This window comes from Molothrus aeneus, chromosome 19 (genome assembly GCF_037042795.1).
Source record: "Molothrus aeneus isolate 106 chromosome 19, BPBGC_Maene_1.0, whole genome shotgun sequence".
Taxonomy (NCBI): domain Eukaryota; kingdom Metazoa; phylum Chordata; class Aves; order Passeriformes; family Icteridae; genus Molothrus; species Molothrus aeneus.
This window is the reverse complement of record NC_089664.1, coordinates 5765849-5786692: the sequence shown is the minus strand read 5'-3', so window position 1 is coordinate 5786692 and position 20844 is coordinate 5765849. Positions and strand designations below refer to the sequence as shown.

Genomic DNA, 20844 nt, shown 5'->3' with positions numbered 1-20844 from the left:
GAGGTATTAGTGAGTGTTAACAGTTGCTGTAGTAATTTTGTTACTCCCCTTTTGTTCATTTGTCTAAGCCCCATTTCTAGAGAGTTGAAGGATTTTGTTTCCTTTAATCATTTGCATTTGGCCTAGAAAGAACTAGGAAAATATACACTAAAATCCTGTTCTGCTGTGGCATAGCTTGTGCATTCAGCAGGATACAGCTGAGAACTGATCTTGACTTTTGTCTGGTTTGCTCTTGTGGCCTCTTGTACATGATGGGAGCTGTGATATGTGACTTTAAGAGCCCTTGGGTAGCTAAGTTGGGCAATCTGTAACCTCTGTGAACAGAGCAAAATAATACATGAGTCATTTGCTGATCAAGTATGTTTGTGGTTTTTTCCCATAGGCCAACGCACCATTGGGGTCATCACCAAGCTGGATCTTATGGATGAAGGAACTGATGCACGAGATGTGTTAGAAAACAAATTGCTTCCCCTCCGTAGGGGTAGGTTTCCTTGTGCTTTGCCCATGATCTCCTTCCTCTGCTTTCCCTGTGTGAGGTGTCCTGGCCTCATCCTCTTCCTCCCTTCCCTTCTTATAACATTTCTTACAACTTGTGGTTAAACCATCTCTGTTACAACCTAGAAGTGAGAAAAGTTGGGGAACAGGGCTCAGTCATGCTGTTAACAGGAACTTTTTAGGTATTTATACCTTGATATGTTGTCCTAGCAGAAACACACTTATGCTCTTATTTTTACTTTTTCTTTCCTCCTTTCATTAAGGCAAACTGTGAAAGATGTCTAAAACACACCCCTTGCTGCCATAGTGACGGGATTAAATAATTCTGGGCTGTGGTACTTGCTGTGGCCATGGCAAAAGTACCTGTGCTAAGGACTCATAAAAAGAGAGTCTGAAATAAATGAAACTGGAGTGTGCTTTGTGTTAGGGGAACAGTAACAAATAAGCTAATTCTCTGTGCCATACTAATTTTTGTCCTGCATACCAAAATATCAGAACCTGGGCCATTCAAGGAAAGTCTAATTTTAAACTCTTCCAGTTGCCCTAATAATGTGTTACCACTAGAATCCCCCTTTTGTAATGCTGCTGGCTGAGTACCTTCCTTCTCAAGTCTGGGTTTTATTTACATCCTTGCAACCATCTGATCTCTAACCCCACTCTCACAGGTTACATTGGTGTGGTCAACAGAAGTCAGAAGGACATAGATGGCAAGAAGGACATTCAGGCAGCTCTGGCTGCAGAGAGGAAGTTTTTTCTCTCCCACCCAGCCTACAGACACATGGCTGATCGCATGGGAACCCCATTCCTGCAGAAAGTTCTGAACCAGGTACTGTCCACAGTCAGGAACTGCTGCCCATGGTGTCACTGGCTGTGAAACACACTGAGGCCAATAATGGAGCTTGCACCCCAAAGGCAGAGCACTGATTTATCCTTTCACTTTCAGTAGTTGGTTTGTGGTATAATACACTATCAAAATGCAAGGTCTTTCTGACTAAGTTAAAAGATACCTTCTAAATTCTAGTGATCTCTGTACCTAACAATATTTATGTGATACTGACAGTTATTTCCCATCTATTAAGGCTATCTATTTTTCATACAGCAGCAATTTGCTGTTGCTTCCTTCTCTGCTCCCTTGAAATACTCTCTGAAATGGAGAGAGTCTCTTTCCTATTTCTCCTTATTCAAATATTCATCTTCAAACTGGAGTTTCCCACAAAGCTGTGCTTTGTAGAGGCTCTCTTATTAGAGCCTCGTGAATGGTTTTGGCTCCTTCCACCTTAACTTTTCACCCTTTGTTGTTTGAAAAAAGGCTTTGCCACCACATTGGGTGTCAATGGTGTGCTAATCTGAAGGCAGAGTAGTCTTTACCCTCATGTAAAAAGCAAATGCTGATACTTTAATGTGAAGTTTATTCTTGGATTTGAGTCATTTTAGTTTGTGTGGATGGGAGTTTTGCACCATACTAGAAGGTAAACTGAAGGTCAAGAGTAGAGGGGTGCAATAGGCAGGAGCTGGGAAGGGGGAATACCTTCAGCTCATAACTGGTATTTGTCCTAGGATAGACATTTTGTTAGGACCACACAGAAGAATTGAACACAGAGAGGAGCTTTCATCTGTTTTATAGTGTGGAGGCAGCAAACTCTTCCCAGTAACTACCTAGAGGTTTATTGTCCTCTTAAACCTTCTTCTTGTGCAGCAACTGACCAACCACATCCGTGACACGCTGCCAGGGCTGCGGAACAAGCTCCAGAGCCAGCTCCTGTCCATTGAGAAGGAGGTGGAGGAGTACAAGAACTTTCGCCCCGATGACCCTGCTCGCAAGACCAAAGCTCTGCTTCAGTGAGTGGCCTCTGTGTCCCTCCCTGGAAAGGCCTGCTCAGCAATGAGTTCTACTTCATGCTCTTGGTTTTCTTTCAGGATGGTCCAGCAGTTTGCTGTGGACTTTGAGAAACGCATTGAAGGCTCTGGAGACCAAATTGACACCTATGAGCTGTCGGGAGGAGCTCGGATCAACCGCATCTTCCACGAGCGTTTCCCCTTTGAGCTGGTGAAGGTACTGCTTCCCCATGCTGCTGACATACACTTTTTGTTTCCTGTTGTGTGTTACTACTTCTGTCTCTTTACTCACTCCTCTTGCTATATTTCATCAGTGGACTTTCTCTTCATCTGCTTTGTTTAATGGTTTTCCCTTTTATCACCTTTTTTCACTTGTTTGTCTCCTTTATTGGGATCTTCCCATAGTGCTGATTTTCCCCTCTGTCCCTGTTTTTGTGACAGAACTTAACTTCCTCTGTGCTAAATGACAGTGTTTTTTGGACTTGATTCCTAGATGCTAAATTGAGCGTGAAAAATCACTTTAACAGAACCCATGGTAAATCAATGACTGAATGCCCTCACAGATATGTCAAAGCTACTATGACTAAATTTCATGTAGAAGGAATGATGCTGAAACTTGTATTTCTTGATCCTGAGCATCAGACTAGATCTAAAGTTGGACTCATAGATACCTAAGAAGCAGGAAAAAGAATTGTAGGTATACCTGGGATTACTTCTGTCTGACCCCTATCAATGGCCTAGAGGTGGGAATGGTATAGAAACTGTACTCACCTCTTAACAGTGGAAGAGGATTTTTATTGAAATACAGTTTCCTTGGATGGTGAATTACACTAACCTGATCAGGATGGGTTCTGAAAATCTTTTTATAATGTCAGTTGGAACAAACTTAAGAGCAGATCTTTCTGCTTCAATATTTTTTACATTGGCATTCTTTTTTCACATTTGAATAAGATGAGGCCTTTCTAGTGAAATAAATAGCCTTCCTTGTGTTAGATTTACAATTCACACAAAATGTTTTATCCATTTGTGGTGTTCACTGAAAAAGCAGCTGCCAAGATCTCATGCTAAATGTTGTGAGGCAAACCAATTTTCTTTAGAAAGCCATCTAACACTTCAGTCCTAGTGCTTTACCTCAAAGAACCTCCTTAAGAGCAGCTCGGGCATCTGTAAATGGAGGCCCTTAGCTGTTTGTGTGTGTCCAGGGTGTCCTGCTTTGGCCACAGCAGTTTTGTGGCCGGACTCTGTATCCAACACTTGGGCAAATATCTCATGTGTCACATGGTAGTGCTGGCATGGGACCTCTTCTCTTCAAAGTCTGCTGTTCTGCAAATCAGTTTCAGAAAGTTTCTGATGGAATTGTCTCCTGGTGCAGATGGAGTTTGATGAGAAGGAGCTGCGGCGGGAGATCAGCTACGCCATCAAGAACATCCACGGTATCAGGCACGTATCACACACAGGCAGAGCTCTGGCTGAAAAGCCTTGTAAATACTTCTAGACCTTCCAAATGGAGTTGAAGACTTCAGAGGTACGGTAGGTCAGCCAAAGGGAGGGATAAGCTCTGGCTGGAATCTGGGAATAGGGACAATCATTCAAGAGTTTGCTTTCTTTTCCCATGTGGGAGTCACAGAAGCCTACAAGGTAAAAGCCTGGGTGTCTTGACATCTTCTCCATCCTTTTTGGGCCTTTACATAGGAAAGGATAGGAAGAGGGATGCAGCCCCATACTAGTCCTTTGTTTAGTTAAAACTAAAACATTGATTTTCACGCTACCCAGCAGTTAGTTGTTCAAAACAAGTGTTGGTACAGAGCCCCTCCTCCCCTAGAGATTTGAGGGAGCAGTGGTGTGCCTGTCACCAGGGTCCCACTGGCCCCACATAGTTAACAAACAGATCTGTATTCCCTTCAGTGTGAAGGTGAGTTGTCACTGAGACCCTGAGTTGTGCTGCTCTTGGGAACGTGCCCGTTGGAGCCCTTCTGCACACAGGGATGTGAACAAACACTGACCTAGATTTATTTTCATTCCTTTCTCTTGGTCAGCTACCAGCTGAACTTGGTAAAGGGTATCAGCTGTCAGTGTCCCAGCCTTTAAGAAAATCTTCCAGAGAAGGTCTCATCTCTTCCACAGCTCTGAGATGAAGTACACTGTGCAGGGGTCAGCCCCTGCCACCCTTAGGCTGAGGTGAAATGGTGACCTGGCTATGGCTGTCCAGCTAAGATTGATTTTTGCCCTCAGCACCTCCTTCCTTGCAAGTGCCAAGCATCCCTCATTTTTAATGAACTTCAGTCAGGGCTCTTCCAGGGGATGTGACACTTCCCAGCCCAAATGTCCCGGGTTTTGGTGATGGTGGTGCCTGCTCCAAGATGTGTGTGTAACTCTGTGACATTCTCCTTGCCCCTTCTCCCCTTCCTGCCTTGTCTTGTCCCCACCCTGGGTGTTTAGAACCGGTCTCTTCACACCTGACATGGCCTTTGAGACCATTGTGAAAAAGCAGGTGAAGAAGATTAAAGAACCTTGCCTGAAATGCGTGGACATGGTCATTTCGGAGTTAATCAATACTGTTAGACAGTGCACCAAGAAGGTAACCAGAGGCAGCATGGAGTTGGCACCTTCCACCTGCTCGCTGGCTGCGGCGCAGCATCGTGACCTGGGCAGGGACTTGCCTGCAGCCACACTTGGTGTTTTCACCACCTCCTCAGCATGACTAGACCTGAGCAGAGCCAGCCTGGAGCGATCCAGCCAACAAGCCAAACAGAAAGGAAGCCCTGTGGAATGTGTGCTATGGCCCTGCTACCTGAATCTTTTAGAGCTGAGGCATTCTAGAGATGTCCTGGCCACCCCTTTGTCTGTAGCATGACTCCTGGTTCCTTTGAAAACCAAGGGTATTTCTCTATGGCTACATTTTTCTTGAAATTTATTATGTGGGTTTATTTTCCAAGCCAGAGACTGGGATTTAAATTTTGTGCCCTCTGTTCTTGTAGAAGTGAGAGGATTAATCCCAGAATTGCCCTTGGGGGATGTATGGGGCTGAAATTTAGAGCTAGAGCACTTACAGTTGTGGGTTGTATCTCAAGGAAACGTTCCTGTGGTGTTTGGCTTGGTTTCTGGCTGGTTTGGTCCATATCCTGATCTGGAATAGTAGCACATGGCTGAGAAGAAGCAAGTTAGAAATGTTCATCAGCCTCTGGGCTCCATCTGTGCTCTCTCTCAAGAGAGAGGACATCAGGCTTTGCCCTTTGGGATCCATACTGGTATTTTTTGGGGTCGAGGGTGGGAGCCTTGATTCTGCCTTTTGGATGTGGCAGCTTTTGTTTTTGAGGTTGGGGTTGAAAGGGAGCACGATAAGGTGACTTGTGCCATTCTTCTCAGCCATGACTTGCTGCTTCAGGCAGGGCTGGGTGCTGGTGGAAAGACACCTCAGTTAGGACTAGGTGGCACTGGAGACTGGAATCGCCACTGGCTTTTCAGGTGCAGGTAAATGGGCACTGCAGGAGGTTCCCACAGAGTCTGACCCCCCTCTCAGCAAGGGTGGGGACAGGTGCCCAAGTGGTGACACTTGCCATCCTTTGCACAAGTGCCTGGTCCTTAGGGCCAAGAGCCTCTGCAGAAGGACTCAGGTGTGCAGACATTTGCTTTGCCCCCCAGGACAGACTGGGAGAGCAAAGTGGATGCAGTGAGAGGTTGCTCAGGTTTCTAGAGTGCTGGAGGAGCTTCCTTTTTCTGTCCTGCTGTCCTCTCTTGGGGTGTGTGACTGTGGGAAGCACCCAGAAAATTGCCATTAGAGCCTGTTGACAGGTAAGCACAGGCCCTCGGGCTGCCAAGTATCCAGAGTCACCTGCTAACTGGATCAGAAGGGCCCTCCTTTTTCATGCCCTCTGAAGCTTCTTTTGATTTGTTCTCCATCCATCAATTGCTATTCAAAACTGCCCATTGATTCTTTCTCATTGCATCCTTTTTTCTTCAGTTCCAATTTCTTACTTCATTGTTTCTTTTTCATTCCTCTTTTTACTGATAATTTTAGAATAAACCCTCTGTTTTGAAGGCAGCAGTTCCTCAAGTGATCAGGTGGTGGGTACAACAGGGTGGGAAATATGGGAGGAGAAGAGACCAGATGGATGGAGGGGAAATATCACAGATTCAGGAATAAAGGATTCATTTCAGCTTGGATCCTACTGCTAAGGTGTTCATGGTTGACTTCAGTTCTGGTTGCTCTGTGTGTGCTCTAGTAGCCATGGTTACAGTTTTGTTTATGAAGAAACAAAATACTGTCATTCAGGTGATACTCAGGTATTGTAAGGGACTAATTTTTTTTTTAAAAAATCAGACTTCCCCTGAAGTCTGGTGGGGGAGACAGCATAACTTGAGCTTAGCTGGGCAACTGGATTAGTAGGAATCCACTGCTGGGTCAGAGGATGTGAACTGAACTCTGGAAATGCTTCGCTCAAAAGAGGCATTGTTGGCACTCGTAGACAGACCTTTAGGTGAATCCAAATCCTGTAACACATTCCAGCTCTTTGCTGATTAAAAGGCAGAGTGGTTGTACATCCCCTAATACGTGTTGAAGAGTGGTTTAATTCTGGTGTTGCTTGGGGACTTGCAGGTGTTATCCACAGAGATGTGGAAGATGAGGTAAAGGAGTAAATACCTGATTTACATGAAGGGGTGGTTATTTATAGCCATCCCAGGATTTGTTGGTAGCTGCAGGCATCCCAGGTGTGGCTATAAACTGCAGCTTTAGAAAAGCAATATCCCATTCCCATGCCAAGGGGATGTTATTCCCTGAAAGCACTGGATAAGTACTAATGGCCCATGGTAAGACAAGTAACTCAGGTTATGTAACAAAGAGCATCCAGCAGAAGCTCTAAAGTGTTAAAAGAAGTGCTGAAAAACTTTTTTTGGTGCAGTAGTCTTGAATTTGATTGATCTTGGCTATATTTTAGTAACTTTAGTTTCTGTGAACTTTCTGTTCTTTTTGAGTGGAGCCATTGAGAACACAGACCACAAAATATCAGTGGAAATTAATAGCTCCTTATAAATCACAGCAGGCCTATGTTGGGTCTGGTGCTGCAGGTATAATGGATGCTTTGTATAGCTGTGGATGTCCTGTAGCACTTCTGCATTTTCCTAAATACTGGGTGCATCTGTTCTTACTGAGGAAGCTGATGTTGCAGGGAAGGTGGGTGAAATGAAATGATGTTCTGTAAGTGGAGTGGTTTGCTCAAATCCCTGAAACTGGGAGACATCAGTTGAGTTCTGCCAAAACAAGGTGCAAGTGACAGACCTCTGAGGTCTTAGCCTGGCTCCTGTTCAGGCTTCCTGCAGCTGGAATAAGGGAAACTTGGAAGGGAAGATAACTGTGGTGGGAAGGAAAGGGAAATGAGATAAAGAGAAATGATAAATGGTGAACCTCTAGGAAAAGGGACAGTGGCTCACTGACAAGAAGTTGTGTCTTGAAATCCAAAGAAGCTTTCCTTCAGGAAGTGATCACTTGATCCCTGGGGGCTCCATTCATTCATCTGGCTCTTGACAGCTCACCATTTCACTGGCCCAGCTGCTCCTACCTCATTCCCCCTTTGACACTTCCATTTGCCTGTAGACTCTCCTGATACTTGGCAGTGCACAGGCCCCATAGCAATGCTCACCTGGTTCAGTAAACTAATGGAATGAACCAAAATCTCACTTCTCATTTTGCCTTGTGTTTTCTCTCTTCTCCCTCTTCCTTCCTTCTTTCTTCCTCCTTCTGCTCTTTCTCTGCTTTGCTTTCTTCTTCCTCGTTGCTTCCTCCCACCCTTCCCCTGCCATGCAGAACGGGTCTCTTCACGCCTGACCTCGCTTTTGAAGCCATAGTGAAAAAGCAGGTGCAGAAGTTGAAGGAGCCAAGTCTGAAGTGTGTGGATATGGTAGTGAGTGAGCTCACATCCACCATCAGAAAGTGTAGCGAAAAGGTAAAGAAACAAAAAATCGAAGAAAGGTCAATGCCCATCCCCTTCCCACACACTTCCATGCTGTTTCTCCACACACACACACACCCACCAGGAACTCCAGCAAATCTAGAGAGAGAAAATTGATATAGCAATGCATCTAGAGGAGAGCAGCAACCTGCAGGTACAGGAGCAGTTTAAAGGCAGGCCAAGGGGAGTGGGTGACACCTCTTTAGCTGAGCAGTGAGCTGCGACCCAGTGAGTTACTCTGGCATAACCTTTTCCTCTGTTTGGCTCAGTGTGGATCAAACCCTTTGTAAGACCAGTTTGCTGTGCCATTGCCTGCACATTTGGAACTTCTTAGTTGTTATTTTTAGGACCCCCTTAAATCCAGGAACCCTAGAAAAAGATAAAAAGGCAGAAAAAGACCTCCCACCCCCACAGCATGAGTGGTCTGCAATGCATATTGAACCATGGCATCTACAGAACAGCAGCTGATTAAAAGTTTGAGGTGCAAGATGTTCTGCAAGAGACGTTCAGACCTTTGAGAAGAGCTTTTCCAGGCATTACACCCTCTGCATCATTCTCCTGCTGATTTCTCACTCCATGGACTATGCTCAGGGGGAAGTAGTGTGATGCTTTTCCTCGCTTGCTGTGAACCGCAGGAGGTGGAGCCTGAGGGCACCAGCAGGTGGAGAGTGACAGGAAAGGTGTCAAATACTTCTTGGAGGCTGGGGCAGGAGTGGCTTTGATTCCCGGGCTGGTTCCTTCCAGGAGAGGGCACCACATGCCTCCTTAAAAAAAAAGGCAGATGTGGCAATTGGTGTTAAACTTACCAGCGAGGGGCCAGAAACATCTGGCACAACAGAAGTGTGTTCTGGAAACTGAGTTGGAAAGGAATGTTCCATGGGCTATTTTAGGACTTGGAAATTATGGTTTCCTTCTTCCAGGGTTACAGCCAGGCTCACCAGCATTTTGGTGAGCCCTAAATTGGGAAGAAGGGGAAGATAAGAATTGATGTGAGTTCAGAGTGAGAGCAAAAGATGAGTTAATAAGGTCTGGCCCACTTAGAAATGCAGAGCTCATTTCCACCTCTGTAAGAACTCATCTTTGACATGGCCCAAGCTCTGCCCAGTGTATTTCTTGAAGAGTCCTGCTGTTGCCATATTGTGAGGTCTGATGTGAGGCAGAGCAACTCCTTCTCAGCCTGTTTCTAATGTGGATTTTTATTTTGATGGGTGTGATTGCTTACACTGTGTTCTGTATGCAGCTGATGATGTCTGCTCTGGGTGGGGAGAGAGAAGGATGATGAGAAAAAACCCCAGGGGTGTTGATTCTAGTTTCTCTGTTAGACCATGTCATTAGAGTGGCTGGATACCCACTTGCTCTGTGGATTTTTAATCCATGATGTGATGGATGACCCTGTGAGGATATTCCAAGGTGATGCAACCTGGGTAATCCTGTAAGGAAGGTGATAGTGATACTGTAGGAGACTAATGGTGTGGTTAAAGCCAGAGAGGCCAGGGAGGCAGATGTTAGATGTAAATAACTGCCTCAATGAAAACACATAGGATAGTACTGGAAGAAAAAAAGGAAGACTTTAGTAATGTTTTAAGTCAAATGTCTGCATGAAGTGAGAAGGGTTATCTTGCCTGTACCTCCCTCTGAAAGAGTAGAAAGAAAGAAAAGGCCACTTAAGGATTACAGCTGGACTGAGATGGGTTCTGATGCCATAAGGTAGTAACAGCACAGGGACATTAGTTAATTTGCAATATTTATTTTGCATGTTATAGCTCTAACTGCTTGACATGGACAAGAGCATGTGCTATTAGGGGAAGCATCTGGAAAAGGCTACTTTAGGACTGATGCTAATTGTAAGGTAATACCGAGCCTGCCATGTTGTGGACTGATGCTACATCTAAAAAGATGACAAAAACTTTAAATTCACCAGAAGTCCTGCAAGGCTTCTAGAAAGAAAGGCTGCTTGGGCTAACACCTCTTGAATTAGCTTAACAGTCCTGTAGCCTTGGTTTGTTGCTGTCCTGAACTGTTGTGTGTTATTGTTTATGTTCTCTCACAATTATTTCATTTCACCTCAGATGGTGAAGAAATCATTGTATGTACAGTTGATAAAGCTGTATAGATTGAATATTATGAGACTGTCAAAGAACACAGAAGGTGACAAACCCATCTGTGTTACAGTACAGTTTTCCTGTATGAAAAGTTGACCATTTCTTGACTATTAGAGAAAGCTGAGGGCTGAAGAAGACAGCTATTAGCAGCTGTCCTGTGACTGGCTTGATTCTGAGCTTCTCCCTATTGGAGGGTAGCTCCAAAAGCAGCAGAAAGCTGGTATAAGCATGCTCCCTTACATTTAGGAAGATAATGTTCTAGCTAGTGTTTTTCCAAAAGCAGGAACCTTCTGTGCCAGACTGCACTGCAGTGTCTCACAAGTGCAGGAAAGTCTTGCAAGTCAGCAGCCCTTCAGCTGAAGGTTGATCTCTGGTGTGCTGGCAAGGACTCGTAGAATCTGCAAAGAGGGGAACTAAGGAGCATTGGACAAATTGGTTTTCAAAGAGGGCTGTAAGCTTGTATCTTGATTAAACAGGAAAATGATGCTAAAGCAGGATGGAAACACCACAGAGCTGGGACATGATCCCAGGCTCACAGACTTTACCCCTCGAAGGGTCGCCTGCTCTCCTGTCTTTCAGAGTCATGGCATTTCTGGGTGCTGTTTGTCCTGCTGGTGATAACTCCTTGCCCCTCTACACCCTGTTGCATGTTCCTTGGTGGTGTGACATCCTGTGGCTTGTTTATCCTTTTTCCTTGCCCACCCTTGCTGCTCCTGTGCATGCTTGGGGTCAGAAGCTCCTGCATGGGGAACAATGCTGCCAATTTATTTTTGCACATGGATGTTGCTGGACGAGCTGGGTTCTGAATAAACCACTACTTGTTTTGCACTTTGTGTGCATTTGAACTGGTTGGGACTGGGATGGTAGGGGGAGGTTTCATGTGGTTTTTGTTTGACTGTGTTTGTTTGTTGATTTTATTTTTTTAAAATTTGAAGCAAAGAAGCTGAGACTTGCTTGAAGGTTTTCCAACTTCCTGTTTTTTCTGTTTGACATAACTTGCCCATCTATCCTTTGCCAACCCCCCAAAGGAAACAGGAAGCTTTCCCTGTCTGTCTCTGAAGCAACCAGCTGCCTGAACCAAAAGATCATGGAGAACACCCAGTTTTTGCTTTTAAGACAAGGTGGTACTGGGGAACACAAATTCCACTTTTTTCCTGCCTCTGTGGCCTTCAAAAACAAAGTACACATTTAAAAATAGTGTCAGATCTAGTCCAAATTCCAGTTCTAGGCTATTGCAAATTGTTTGACTGCAAGGGAGCTCAAAGGGTTTGAAACTATTTGTTGGCAGATGTTAGGAATATTGGTGGTGGTTAGTGTGGGACCTGGCTTCCAGAAGTGATGCTGCACATTTTGAGACTGTCCTTTGTAGCATGTTATAATTATGTATACAAAAAAAAAAAAAAAAGGACAAACCAGTTTAAGCTGGTTAAGAAGCTTTCATAAATGGGAGGAACAAAACAAATGCAGTACATGTCTAGGGCAAATGAAATACTGTTTGACATCATAGTCAAATTAAAGATAATAGTAAAAAAAACCCAGGGAAAATAGTTTCACAGGGGATATGTGAAGTAGGGAAGAAAGGGATGGATTCTGGATCTGGAGGTTTAATTTCATTTGACTGTGCTGGGCTTGACCTGAGATGCAACAGTTGTTGCTGTAGGAATCACTAGAAGTTTATGACTGTAGGCAAGAAGGCAGGAGCTGTGGAAACCCAGAGGGCTTTAAAGGTGCTGATTCTAGAAATGTAACTCAGGTATTATCTCTATAAATAATCTTCCCTTGAATCACAGCTACCAGAGTCCTCCTGCTTCTCAGTGTGGGCAGGAAAGGATTCACTCCTCAGTAATGTAGCAAAAAGTGTTGTAGATGCAATGTGAGCACAGATCTCAGTTATGTAATCCTGCCCCAGCACAGGTAGAAGCAGCTGGATGCCCAGAGCTCAGTGTTTCTTGGAGACATGAAGGCTTGAGCTGCTCAGATCCTGTGTCTCTGCTTGCAGATGTTGGAGAGAGACAGATGCTTTTGTTTGGTCCCTCAGCAAACAGGGACTGAAATCCACTTCACTTCCTCGAGGTTTTAACAGGTTGTAAGAACAGGCCATTCACCTGCTTAGCTGTTACAGTGAGATGCTGAACATCTAGAGAAACTACTCATTTAAATGGGAATGGAAAAACCCCACAAGCAAGAAGCAGTGCATTTACATCTGGGGTTTGCCAAAAGCCTCATGACAGGAAGAATGTGGTGAGTTTGGAGCAGGTCTCTGGTGAGACAGAAAAGTTGCTGCAAGACTGAAAAGGGCTTTTCTCTAAAGCCCAGAGCAGGCAGAAATTAACTTTGCCTGCAACAGACCTCCAGGAACCTGGAAAAATCTGTCTGCAAGTCCAGCTTTCTAGAACTTCCCTTGAGAATATCTGGTAGCAAGGTGTATGTGTGCATGTGTACATGTGGGGGGCTGCAGCCCCCTTTTTACCTCCCTTTCCCATGTGCACGTGTTTCCTCTCTCCTGCAGCTCAGCCAGTACCCTCACCTGCGGGAGGAGATGGAGAGGATCGTCACCACCCACATCCGGGAGAGAGAGGGCAGGACCAAGGACCAGGTGGGGATCAGGAGTGTGTGTCAGGGGGGAAACTGGCTGGGGGACACCTCTTGAAGATGTCTGAGTTGGGCCTGAGCCAAGGGGTGTCTGGCTGCAGGGGGGATTGGATGAACAATGTGCAGGGCTCTGTGTTCCCTGTCAGCAGGGTCAGTCGCTAACCTCCTGTCTGTGCCTCTCTTTGGCAGGTCATGCTTCTAATAGACATTGAGCTGGCTTACATGAACACAAACCACGAGGATTTCATTGGCTTTGCCAAGTAAGCACCCACCTCCTATTGCCTTCTCTTCTCCATGTGTGTTTCCTGTGGCTCTGTCCTGTAGCTGCTCCAGTGAAGGGGCTGCAGATGCTATTGTCCCAAGAATGGTGCAGCTCTGTTTTTGCTTGTTTTTTCAGTGGCTCTGGATTGCAAGGCTGGGGTGAGAATAGAGATGCCTGGAAGGGGGTGTTACAGGATTAGATTTGTGTCAGAACAAAAAAACTCAGCAGCTATGGAGGGTTAGTGACCCAAATGAGGTTCATGTGGGAGTGAGAAGATGAGTAGTCCAGGCTGAGAGAGCAGATGGCAAAAGATTGGGTTATAAAGGTTTGGAAGCCAGTGCTGGGGGGCCCCAATTGACTGTAGCAGCTATCCAAAGGGAAGGGAATCCAGGTGATCAAGAAGAGCCTTAGAAGTTTTGAATGTCTCTGCTGTTGTTTTCAGTGCTCAGCAGAGGAGCAGCCAGATGAGCAAGAAGAAGGCAGCTGGTAACCAGGTAGGCCAAGTTCCATCTCCTTCACTGCTGCAAGGAGGACATGTTTGCTACCTGGGAGCTACCAGGTGGACAAGTGCTGGCCTGGATGCAGCACTGCTCTAAGTTGTTTTGTTGTGTTGCCTATTTTGTTTGTTTTTAACTCATCAAGCTGTTTATAACTGGAGGATAGTGGTTTAGGCTACCTGCAGTCAGGAAAAATTGAGCATCTGGCAGCAATGGAGGGCAATGGCAGCTTGATAATCAAGATCTGGTCTTGCTTTTCTGGTAGAAATCCCTATTAATTAATGTTCTGTGAATTCCTGTTTGTTCGGCCCCTTCACTAACTTTACCAACTCTCCTGCCAAGGTGAGAGGTACAGAACACCAGGTCTGAACTGTTACAGAATTGTCCTTTCTAGTTGTCTTTCCCATGAGTGGTATCTACTTTCTGAAAAGAGATTTCAAGAGAGTTCATGGGCTCTTTTTCTGAAAAACTTCACTGGAAGTGTATAAATCTCTGTACAGGGAGCTAGAGGGTGATGATAGCCATGGTTGCAGTGGGTATGTATCAGAACACACCCATGAGAGAAGACAGCAGTGGAGGGGAGGACTTCCCTTAATCCTCCAGGAACTGTAAGGAGTGTACACAGAATTAAAAAGAGAATAATGACACTTTGTCCCAGATTTGCTGGGGACATGGCAAGGCTATCTTGGCTAGAAGATCTTGGAAACAAAGCCTTACAAGCAGCTTCATAGAGAATGGAAGCAAATGCTTTTGCTTAGTCTTTTAAAAAGACATTCACTCCTGACATCCATCTTCATAACAGAATGTTGGCCACCTCTCCCTGGACATGACATTGCAGAGTGTTTCAGATTGTTGGCAGGCAGGTGTCCTCAGCAGGTTGGGCTGGCCAGCCAGCCATTTTGGAGCAGCTGTAGGGAATCCCATCCTCTGCAGTCCCTTCCAGTAGAGCTGAGGGTAGAAGAGTGCAAAGGGCAGACTCTGGATCTACCTCTAAAGTGCTTTCGCTTTCCTGTTAGCAGATTTATTTTGGGATGGGGGTTGCTTGTGTTAACACCTGGGGTAAAAGATTTGGTACGAGCCTCCAATTTATTTTATTTTATTTTTGAGCCTCTCTTCTCCTGCTCCAGCTTTCCTGGTAATAATCTCTCCTCTCTTTGCTCCTCTCCTGCTCTCTGCTCTGCTGCTGTTGCTATGGTTCCCCTTTGCAGGATGAGATCCTGGTGAGTAGAAGGCCACTCAGCAGGGTGTGCTAATGAACATTAATGTTGCATCTGGGAAGGCAAAACCAGGGCATAAACACATTATTCCCTTTGCTGCCGAATGGGGAGAGGAGGGCAGCTGGCATTAGACACAGACGAAGCAGAAACGAGGTGGAAAGGTAGTATGGTGAGGAAGAATTCAGAGCTGCGGGTACATCTTCGAGTGGGTGGAGATAAAAAGCAGCAATCCAAGGATGTGTAGTTCTGTTCCACTGCCCCCTCCTGTCCACACGGAGAGTAGGACTAGCTCGAGCTTAGAAGGCAGGAGCTGAACATACCGAGGCTCCTGCATTTGCCTTTACAGAGTAAATTGCCAATTAAATGATCCTGTACCTCCAGGGCAGGTATCCAGGTAGGCCACCTGGGTAGGTTGCTCACACAATGCAACCAACTAATGCACAGTGCAGTCTCATGGTTTTTCCATGCCAGGAAGTTTTCAGCAAGCATATCCATACAACACAGTACAAATAAAGCATGCAGATGTTTCTGGGTGTGAATAGTGCAGTAATAGTAAAAGCTAACGCCTTTAAGCTGATACATACCTGCATTTGATTATGGCACGTGTGGGGTTCTGAACTAGCACTTGGTGAATAGGAGTCCCCAGGAGAGTAATAGCCTCGTTTCTTTACAGACTAAACTTCTAGGAACTTGTCTTGCCCAAAATTAATATGACTGCCCAAATACCTGGGTATGCTGAAGTCCAGGGTACTAATTCCAGATGCACCATTTTGTTCTGTTATCCTTAGTGATTCTTTCACTAAACTCAATTCTTTCTGGGGTGCTTGGTTGTGTACTGAACTAGTTCCCCCTACCCTGAGTTGAGTGAAGCACTCCACACCTGCAGAAAGGTGTGCTGGTGTCCTGGTTTTCTCTAGGTGTGGCCTTTTCTGGGTGTTTTGCTGTGATTTGGTGCTTGTAGGTTGTGCCAGTGTCCAAGGCACTCCTGATGTAGTTCTTTCTGTATCTCTTTCTTCTTGGCAGAGGGTATAATGCACAGCACTGCCAGGTTCCTTCCTGCCTCTTTGTTATACTATTCCTGGCCCTTTTGGGGCAATGACCTCCACTGGCCAGATGAATGGGGGCTCTTCTGGCAGCAGCAGAGAGCATCATGTTCCTTGTCTTTCCATTCTGCTCTGCATGTAGGGCTACCCTTGGATCCCTCCTCTGTCACCTAAGGCCGGGAATGATTGTCCTTGCTAATGCTCACTGCTTCCACCCCCCAGGTGATCCGGAAAGGCTGGCTCACCATCAACAACATTGGGATCATGAAGGGTGGCTCCAAGGAGTATTGGTTTGTCCTGACAGCAGAGAACCTCTCCTGGTACAAGGATGATGAGGTGAGTAGCTCAACTCTGCTGCTTGAGTCTCAGGAATCTGAGGAGGACCAGCACTTCAGGTCACTGGGTATTATGGATGCATCTTGTGAGTGCTGTCTGCAGCTTGTGACAAGCTGAAACTATCCTTGGGCCAGGCTCCCCATGGCCTCAGTACTGCTGAGCATTTCAGAATTGATGTGAATGTGGCTTGTTTGACGCACAAGGAGTAATATTTATGCTTGAAGTTCTGGCTTGGTGGGAAGTTGACAGGCATTTGAAATGAATTTGACCTTTATTCGTTTTGCTGTGGCAGCTGTGATCATCAAGGGTCTGATGGGTTAGTTCCAAGATTTGGACTTTTAGGCATTTGTGGGGCAGCAGTGAGTTTTCTGAAGGCACGTGGCAGTGATTTCATGCATCTCCTGGTTCCAAGAAAAAAGCTCTCTCAGAGCAAAGCAACAGGAGCTGTGGACCTGAAGCTCTAGCTCCTTCTGACTTCGAGTAAATGAGTTAATCTCACCCAGGTCCAGCTCTTAAACATGCAAAGTAGGAATGTCTTTTTACTGATTCTATATTGAGCATGCCAATATAAAAATAACATATGTATAATGCTGTATTTAAAATTGTTTGAGTTGTAAATGGTCAGAGTTCTGCTGATCAGAAGTACAGTGATGTGTGGAATACCTCTGATAGGAACATGGACCTACTCTGTAGAGTTGCTTGATAATCTTGAATATTTTAGCAATTCTGGCAACATGCTGTGATGTGTTTCTGCTTCACTGGGAATTGTTATAAGCAGACAGAATCGTTCCAAGCTGAAATCACTGTCAACAGCATCTTGTTTCCAATGCAAGACAAAGGTAGATAATTGTCCCTTTTGATTACTTTGAAATAGAAAGAATAGCTGGATGGTTCTGGTAAGGATGTGATTGAAAGGTGTAGTCCCCTCAGTGTGCTGGGAGATGAAAAATGTCTGGTATGATGTAGTGGTAAGCTCTGAGTTGATTAGGGTTTCTGATTTCAAATGAAGAAACTTCTCTGCCTCTTATTGTGGTCTGTGTCCCTCAGGTGTTCTGAGGCACTCACTATTGTGTCTGGGAGCTGCAGCCAGAACTGGATTCTTGTCTAGTTGCTATCAGTGGGCCTGTTTTCTTCTCAGCAGGTAGAAATGATGACAAATACAGTGATGAATCAGCCTCTAAATATTGCTTTCTGTATGGAGATGACTGCTGTGCTGCTATGGATGAGCAGGCAGCAATTTCCTAATTAAAGAACCAGGCATTGAAATGGCTTTCTCTAAATCAGTGTGTCTCTGCTGTAAGACCCCTGCCCTTTGTGTTCAGAGTTGCTTGGGGGGTTTCCCTCTCCTCTGGGCTTCATATGCAGGTCGAGTGGTTATAAACATCAAGTAGTTTAATCAAAGCCAGCTGCTACATCTGTATTACAGAGATGATCAGAATTCCCTGTTCTTCCCCCAGGGAGTGGGAGGGAGGGCGGTCTGCAGTGGGGATGTATAAACTGTTGATAGATTCCAGTTGCCTGGGATGGGGATTGGACCTCCCTCCCCTCCTGAGGGAGGGCAGCCTTGGGGGTTGATAGCAACTGGAGGTCTGCACCATTTCCCTTCTGCAGAGCTGCCTAATGAAAACAGTTCCCTGCCAGCCCCTGTCCCTTAAACACAAGAGAACCAGCACCAATGAGGTCTGAGCAGCCTCTGAGAAAGGATCCTTTGTTTTCAACTGAGTGGGAGCAGGGGGGAAAGGGAAGTGTGTGTTTTATTTGCTTCCTCCCCAAGTTCAACTCCTTGATCACTGGCTGTTGTGAGGGAGAAAGGAAGCAACGTCTGCCTGGACTCAAATATTGAATCAGGCTAAAAGTTGGTGCATTTGACAGGCAGCTGGGAGAGCCTTGGGCGTGGGGATTCCCATCCAAACCTCAGTCCTGCATGGAGCTGACTCAACACCCAAGAGCTGCTCACAGTGCATGGTCCCCTGTCAGATGGGATTTTTCCGTGTCTGTTACAGAGCTCTCCTCCTTCCCCAGTTCGGGAGAGCTCATGTCCTCTTCAGCTCCTGGAACAGTCTCATGTGTTTTTAGAGGTTGTACACCATGGTCTTTCTGTGCTTCAGCTCTGGAAGGAAGGGGGAGGCTGTCTGCCCCACCCTGCAGTTTTGTGGGCTCTCTTGTCTTAGTTCCCCTGTGCTCTGGCTGCTTTCCAGAGGGAACAAGGAGAAAGCTGAATCTGCCTTTTGTGGATGGAAGTGCTGGTAGCAGAGCTGTGGGTGCTGATGGGGGAAGGAGCAGGGTGAGGTGGTGTGTGCTGGGGTGAGGGTGAAGGCTAGGCCAGCACCTCTGGGGCCAGCAGGGCTGGGGACACTGCCTCTCCCTGCCCTGTCCCACAAGCCAAGACCCAGTGTCTGTGGAATGAAGACATCTGGACCCCATTAGTGAAATACCAGTCTTTCCGCAGCACTGGCTTGTTTTTTTCTCTGCCTCTGAAGAAAGGAACTGAAGCTTAAAATGTCTTAAAGGGCCCAGCATTACATGTTAGCAGGGATATATGGCTGTTGATGCTCTGGAGGGGCCTGAAGGAGTGTGCTGGGGAATGGGAGGGGAAGGAAAGAGTGGGCCAAGCGGGGGTGGAAAGTTGGCTCCCCACTCTGCCTTGCTGCCAAGAGCATGTGTGTGTGCTCCTGGGCTCTCTGTTTTTCTTCCTGTCTCCTTTCAATAAGTCAAACACTGGCCCCATGGAGAGTGGCCCCACAGAAAGCTTGGCCTCCCAGGACCTGGCGACCCTCCTGAGGTACCTGCATGTCCTGAACCCTGTGGGATCATGCTGCAGGCCAGCAGTGGGAAGGAGAGGTGGGGAGGAGCCAGCTCTGGCTGCTGGCAGTACAGAGTGAGGTTTCCTTGCTCAGGGAGGCCATAGTATCCCAGTAGAGCAGCAGCACAGCACCAGAGCACATTGGCTGCTCAGCAAACACCACAGTGGACATGATACAAGAATTTGATTTGAATACTCCTCCTGCCCAGATCCCTTATGAAATGCACAGTGCCTGTGACTCTGCAGGGCTTTCTTGCCTGCTGGAAAAGATGGTCTGTGAGCTTGGAGAGAGCTGCTGGTGACAAGGACCTTGTAGGCAGGATGGAATGAGCACTGTGCTCTGTGGTTCCTGCCAGTAAAGCTCACACCCCGCTCTGCAGGGTAACTGTTCCTTCTGGGGTGCCTGTGTGCCACTGTGTGCTGGAGTGTTTGCACAGCTGGGTGGATGGATATATCTGCTGCTTCCTTTGGGAATTTGTGTGAGTGTGCAATACAGATGGAACCTTTTGTCCTTACTCAGGTAAATCATGTACTAGAAATTTGGGTCTTGTGTGAATGGGTGGCTACATTAGAAGAACGACCTTATTGGCTTGGGGGTGTTCACATGTTGCATGCAATGTCACTGCATTTCAGACCTGTGTGTACAAGGAGGGGTGGCTGCAGAGTCTTAGATACTTTAGGTGCATGCAGATGCTTCATATTCCTTACAGATCGTGTTGATTCCTGATGTTGTTGAGCTTCTTCTCTGTCTTCATGCCTTCTCTTTTGCTTGAAACATATTCCTGTCCTGGGGAAGTGACAGGCACTAAATAGCTGTGTATTCTGTACCTGTCAGTGTCCTTTACCCAATTCTAGTTTACAAATAAACACATGGATCAGTAGAGACCATCCCCCCACTGTACACATGCACTTCCCTCCTCTCTGGCCCCTTCCACTCCCCAGTCCATGTTCTTGAGGCCCAGATCAGGTGGTAGAAATCCTTTTTCTTTACTCAAATGGCCCCAGTCATCAGAAGCTTGCTGTGATGAGTTGGCTGCAGTTGAGCTTTTGCATCCAGCTTGCTTTAAAGAGCATAAGAACAGGTCTGCTCTGAGGTGGTTCCTCTCCTGCTTTCATGCTGCTCTCAGGTGCTCTCTGGAAAATGTTCATTTTCTTTACATTCTCTGTGGCGCCTTTTCATTCATGCACTTATCTTTTTTCACAAGTGTATATTTTCTCATAATCTTACTCAGTTTTTATCAGTCCTCATTTATGCATTCACTCATTTTCTCTTCTTTCTCTGGCTGACAAACATCAAAGCAAACACAACATCCAGAGCATCCAAACCTCCAACTTTGAATCCCTTGTGGGTTTTTCTTTGTATTATGACCAATATTCTTTACAGTATGAACTCCCCTTCCTCCAGTCACCTTTCTGTGCTTTAACCTGCCTTCTCAGGTAGCAAAGCACACCACAGTTGTGACTCTGACAGGCCTGTGTGTTTATTTCTGCATTTTATGGCAAAGCTTAGCATGTGAAACACAAGCCATCCTGATCACAGCTACCTTGAGACAAGCACGTGAAACTGAAAGAAATAAGAATGGAATGAGAGAGACAGAGCAGAAGTAAGAGGGTTGTGAGTAAGCTGGTGAAAAGGCAGGTAGAAGTGATGATCAGGCATGCCTCCAAAGGGTTAGACCCTCCCAGGCTGAGAGATGAGCGACCTCTGCATGC

The 20844-nt window shown here is 46.0% G+C and overlaps 1 protein-coding gene across 7 annotated transcripts in view; it reads left to right on the top strand.

Annotated features, from left to right (window-relative positions):
* The window catches only part of DNM1 (dynamin 1), a 65184-nt gene that overhangs the window by 25006 nt on the left and 19334 nt on the right, over nucleotides 1-20844 (top strand). For 3 of the 7 annotated variants that reach the window (XM_066562966.1, XM_066562965.1, XM_066562963.1), the window contains exons 5-15: nucleotides 383-481; nucleotides 1161-1321; nucleotides 2192-2334; nucleotides 2413-2548; nucleotides 3704-3771; nucleotides 4771-4909; nucleotides 12891-12977; nucleotides 13163-13233; nucleotides 13678-13729; nucleotides 14941-14952; nucleotides 16215-16328. In XM_066562966.1, coding sequence (XP_066419063.1) covers nucleotides 383-481; nucleotides 1161-1321; nucleotides 2192-2334; nucleotides 2413-2548; nucleotides 3704-3771; nucleotides 4771-4909; nucleotides 12891-12977; nucleotides 13163-13233; nucleotides 13678-13729; nucleotides 14941-14952; nucleotides 16215-16328 — 1082 coding nt within the window. Of the gene's footprint in view, nucleotides 1-382; nucleotides 482-1160; nucleotides 1322-2191; nucleotides 2335-2412; nucleotides 2549-3703; nucleotides 3772-4770; nucleotides 4910-8134; nucleotides 8274-12890; nucleotides 12978-13162; nucleotides 13234-13677; nucleotides 13730-14940; nucleotides 14953-16214; nucleotides 16329-20844 lie in introns of all 7 variants that reach the window. The other 4 variants (XM_066562967.1, XM_066562964.1, XM_066562970.1 and 1 more) reach the window with 2 other exon arrangements.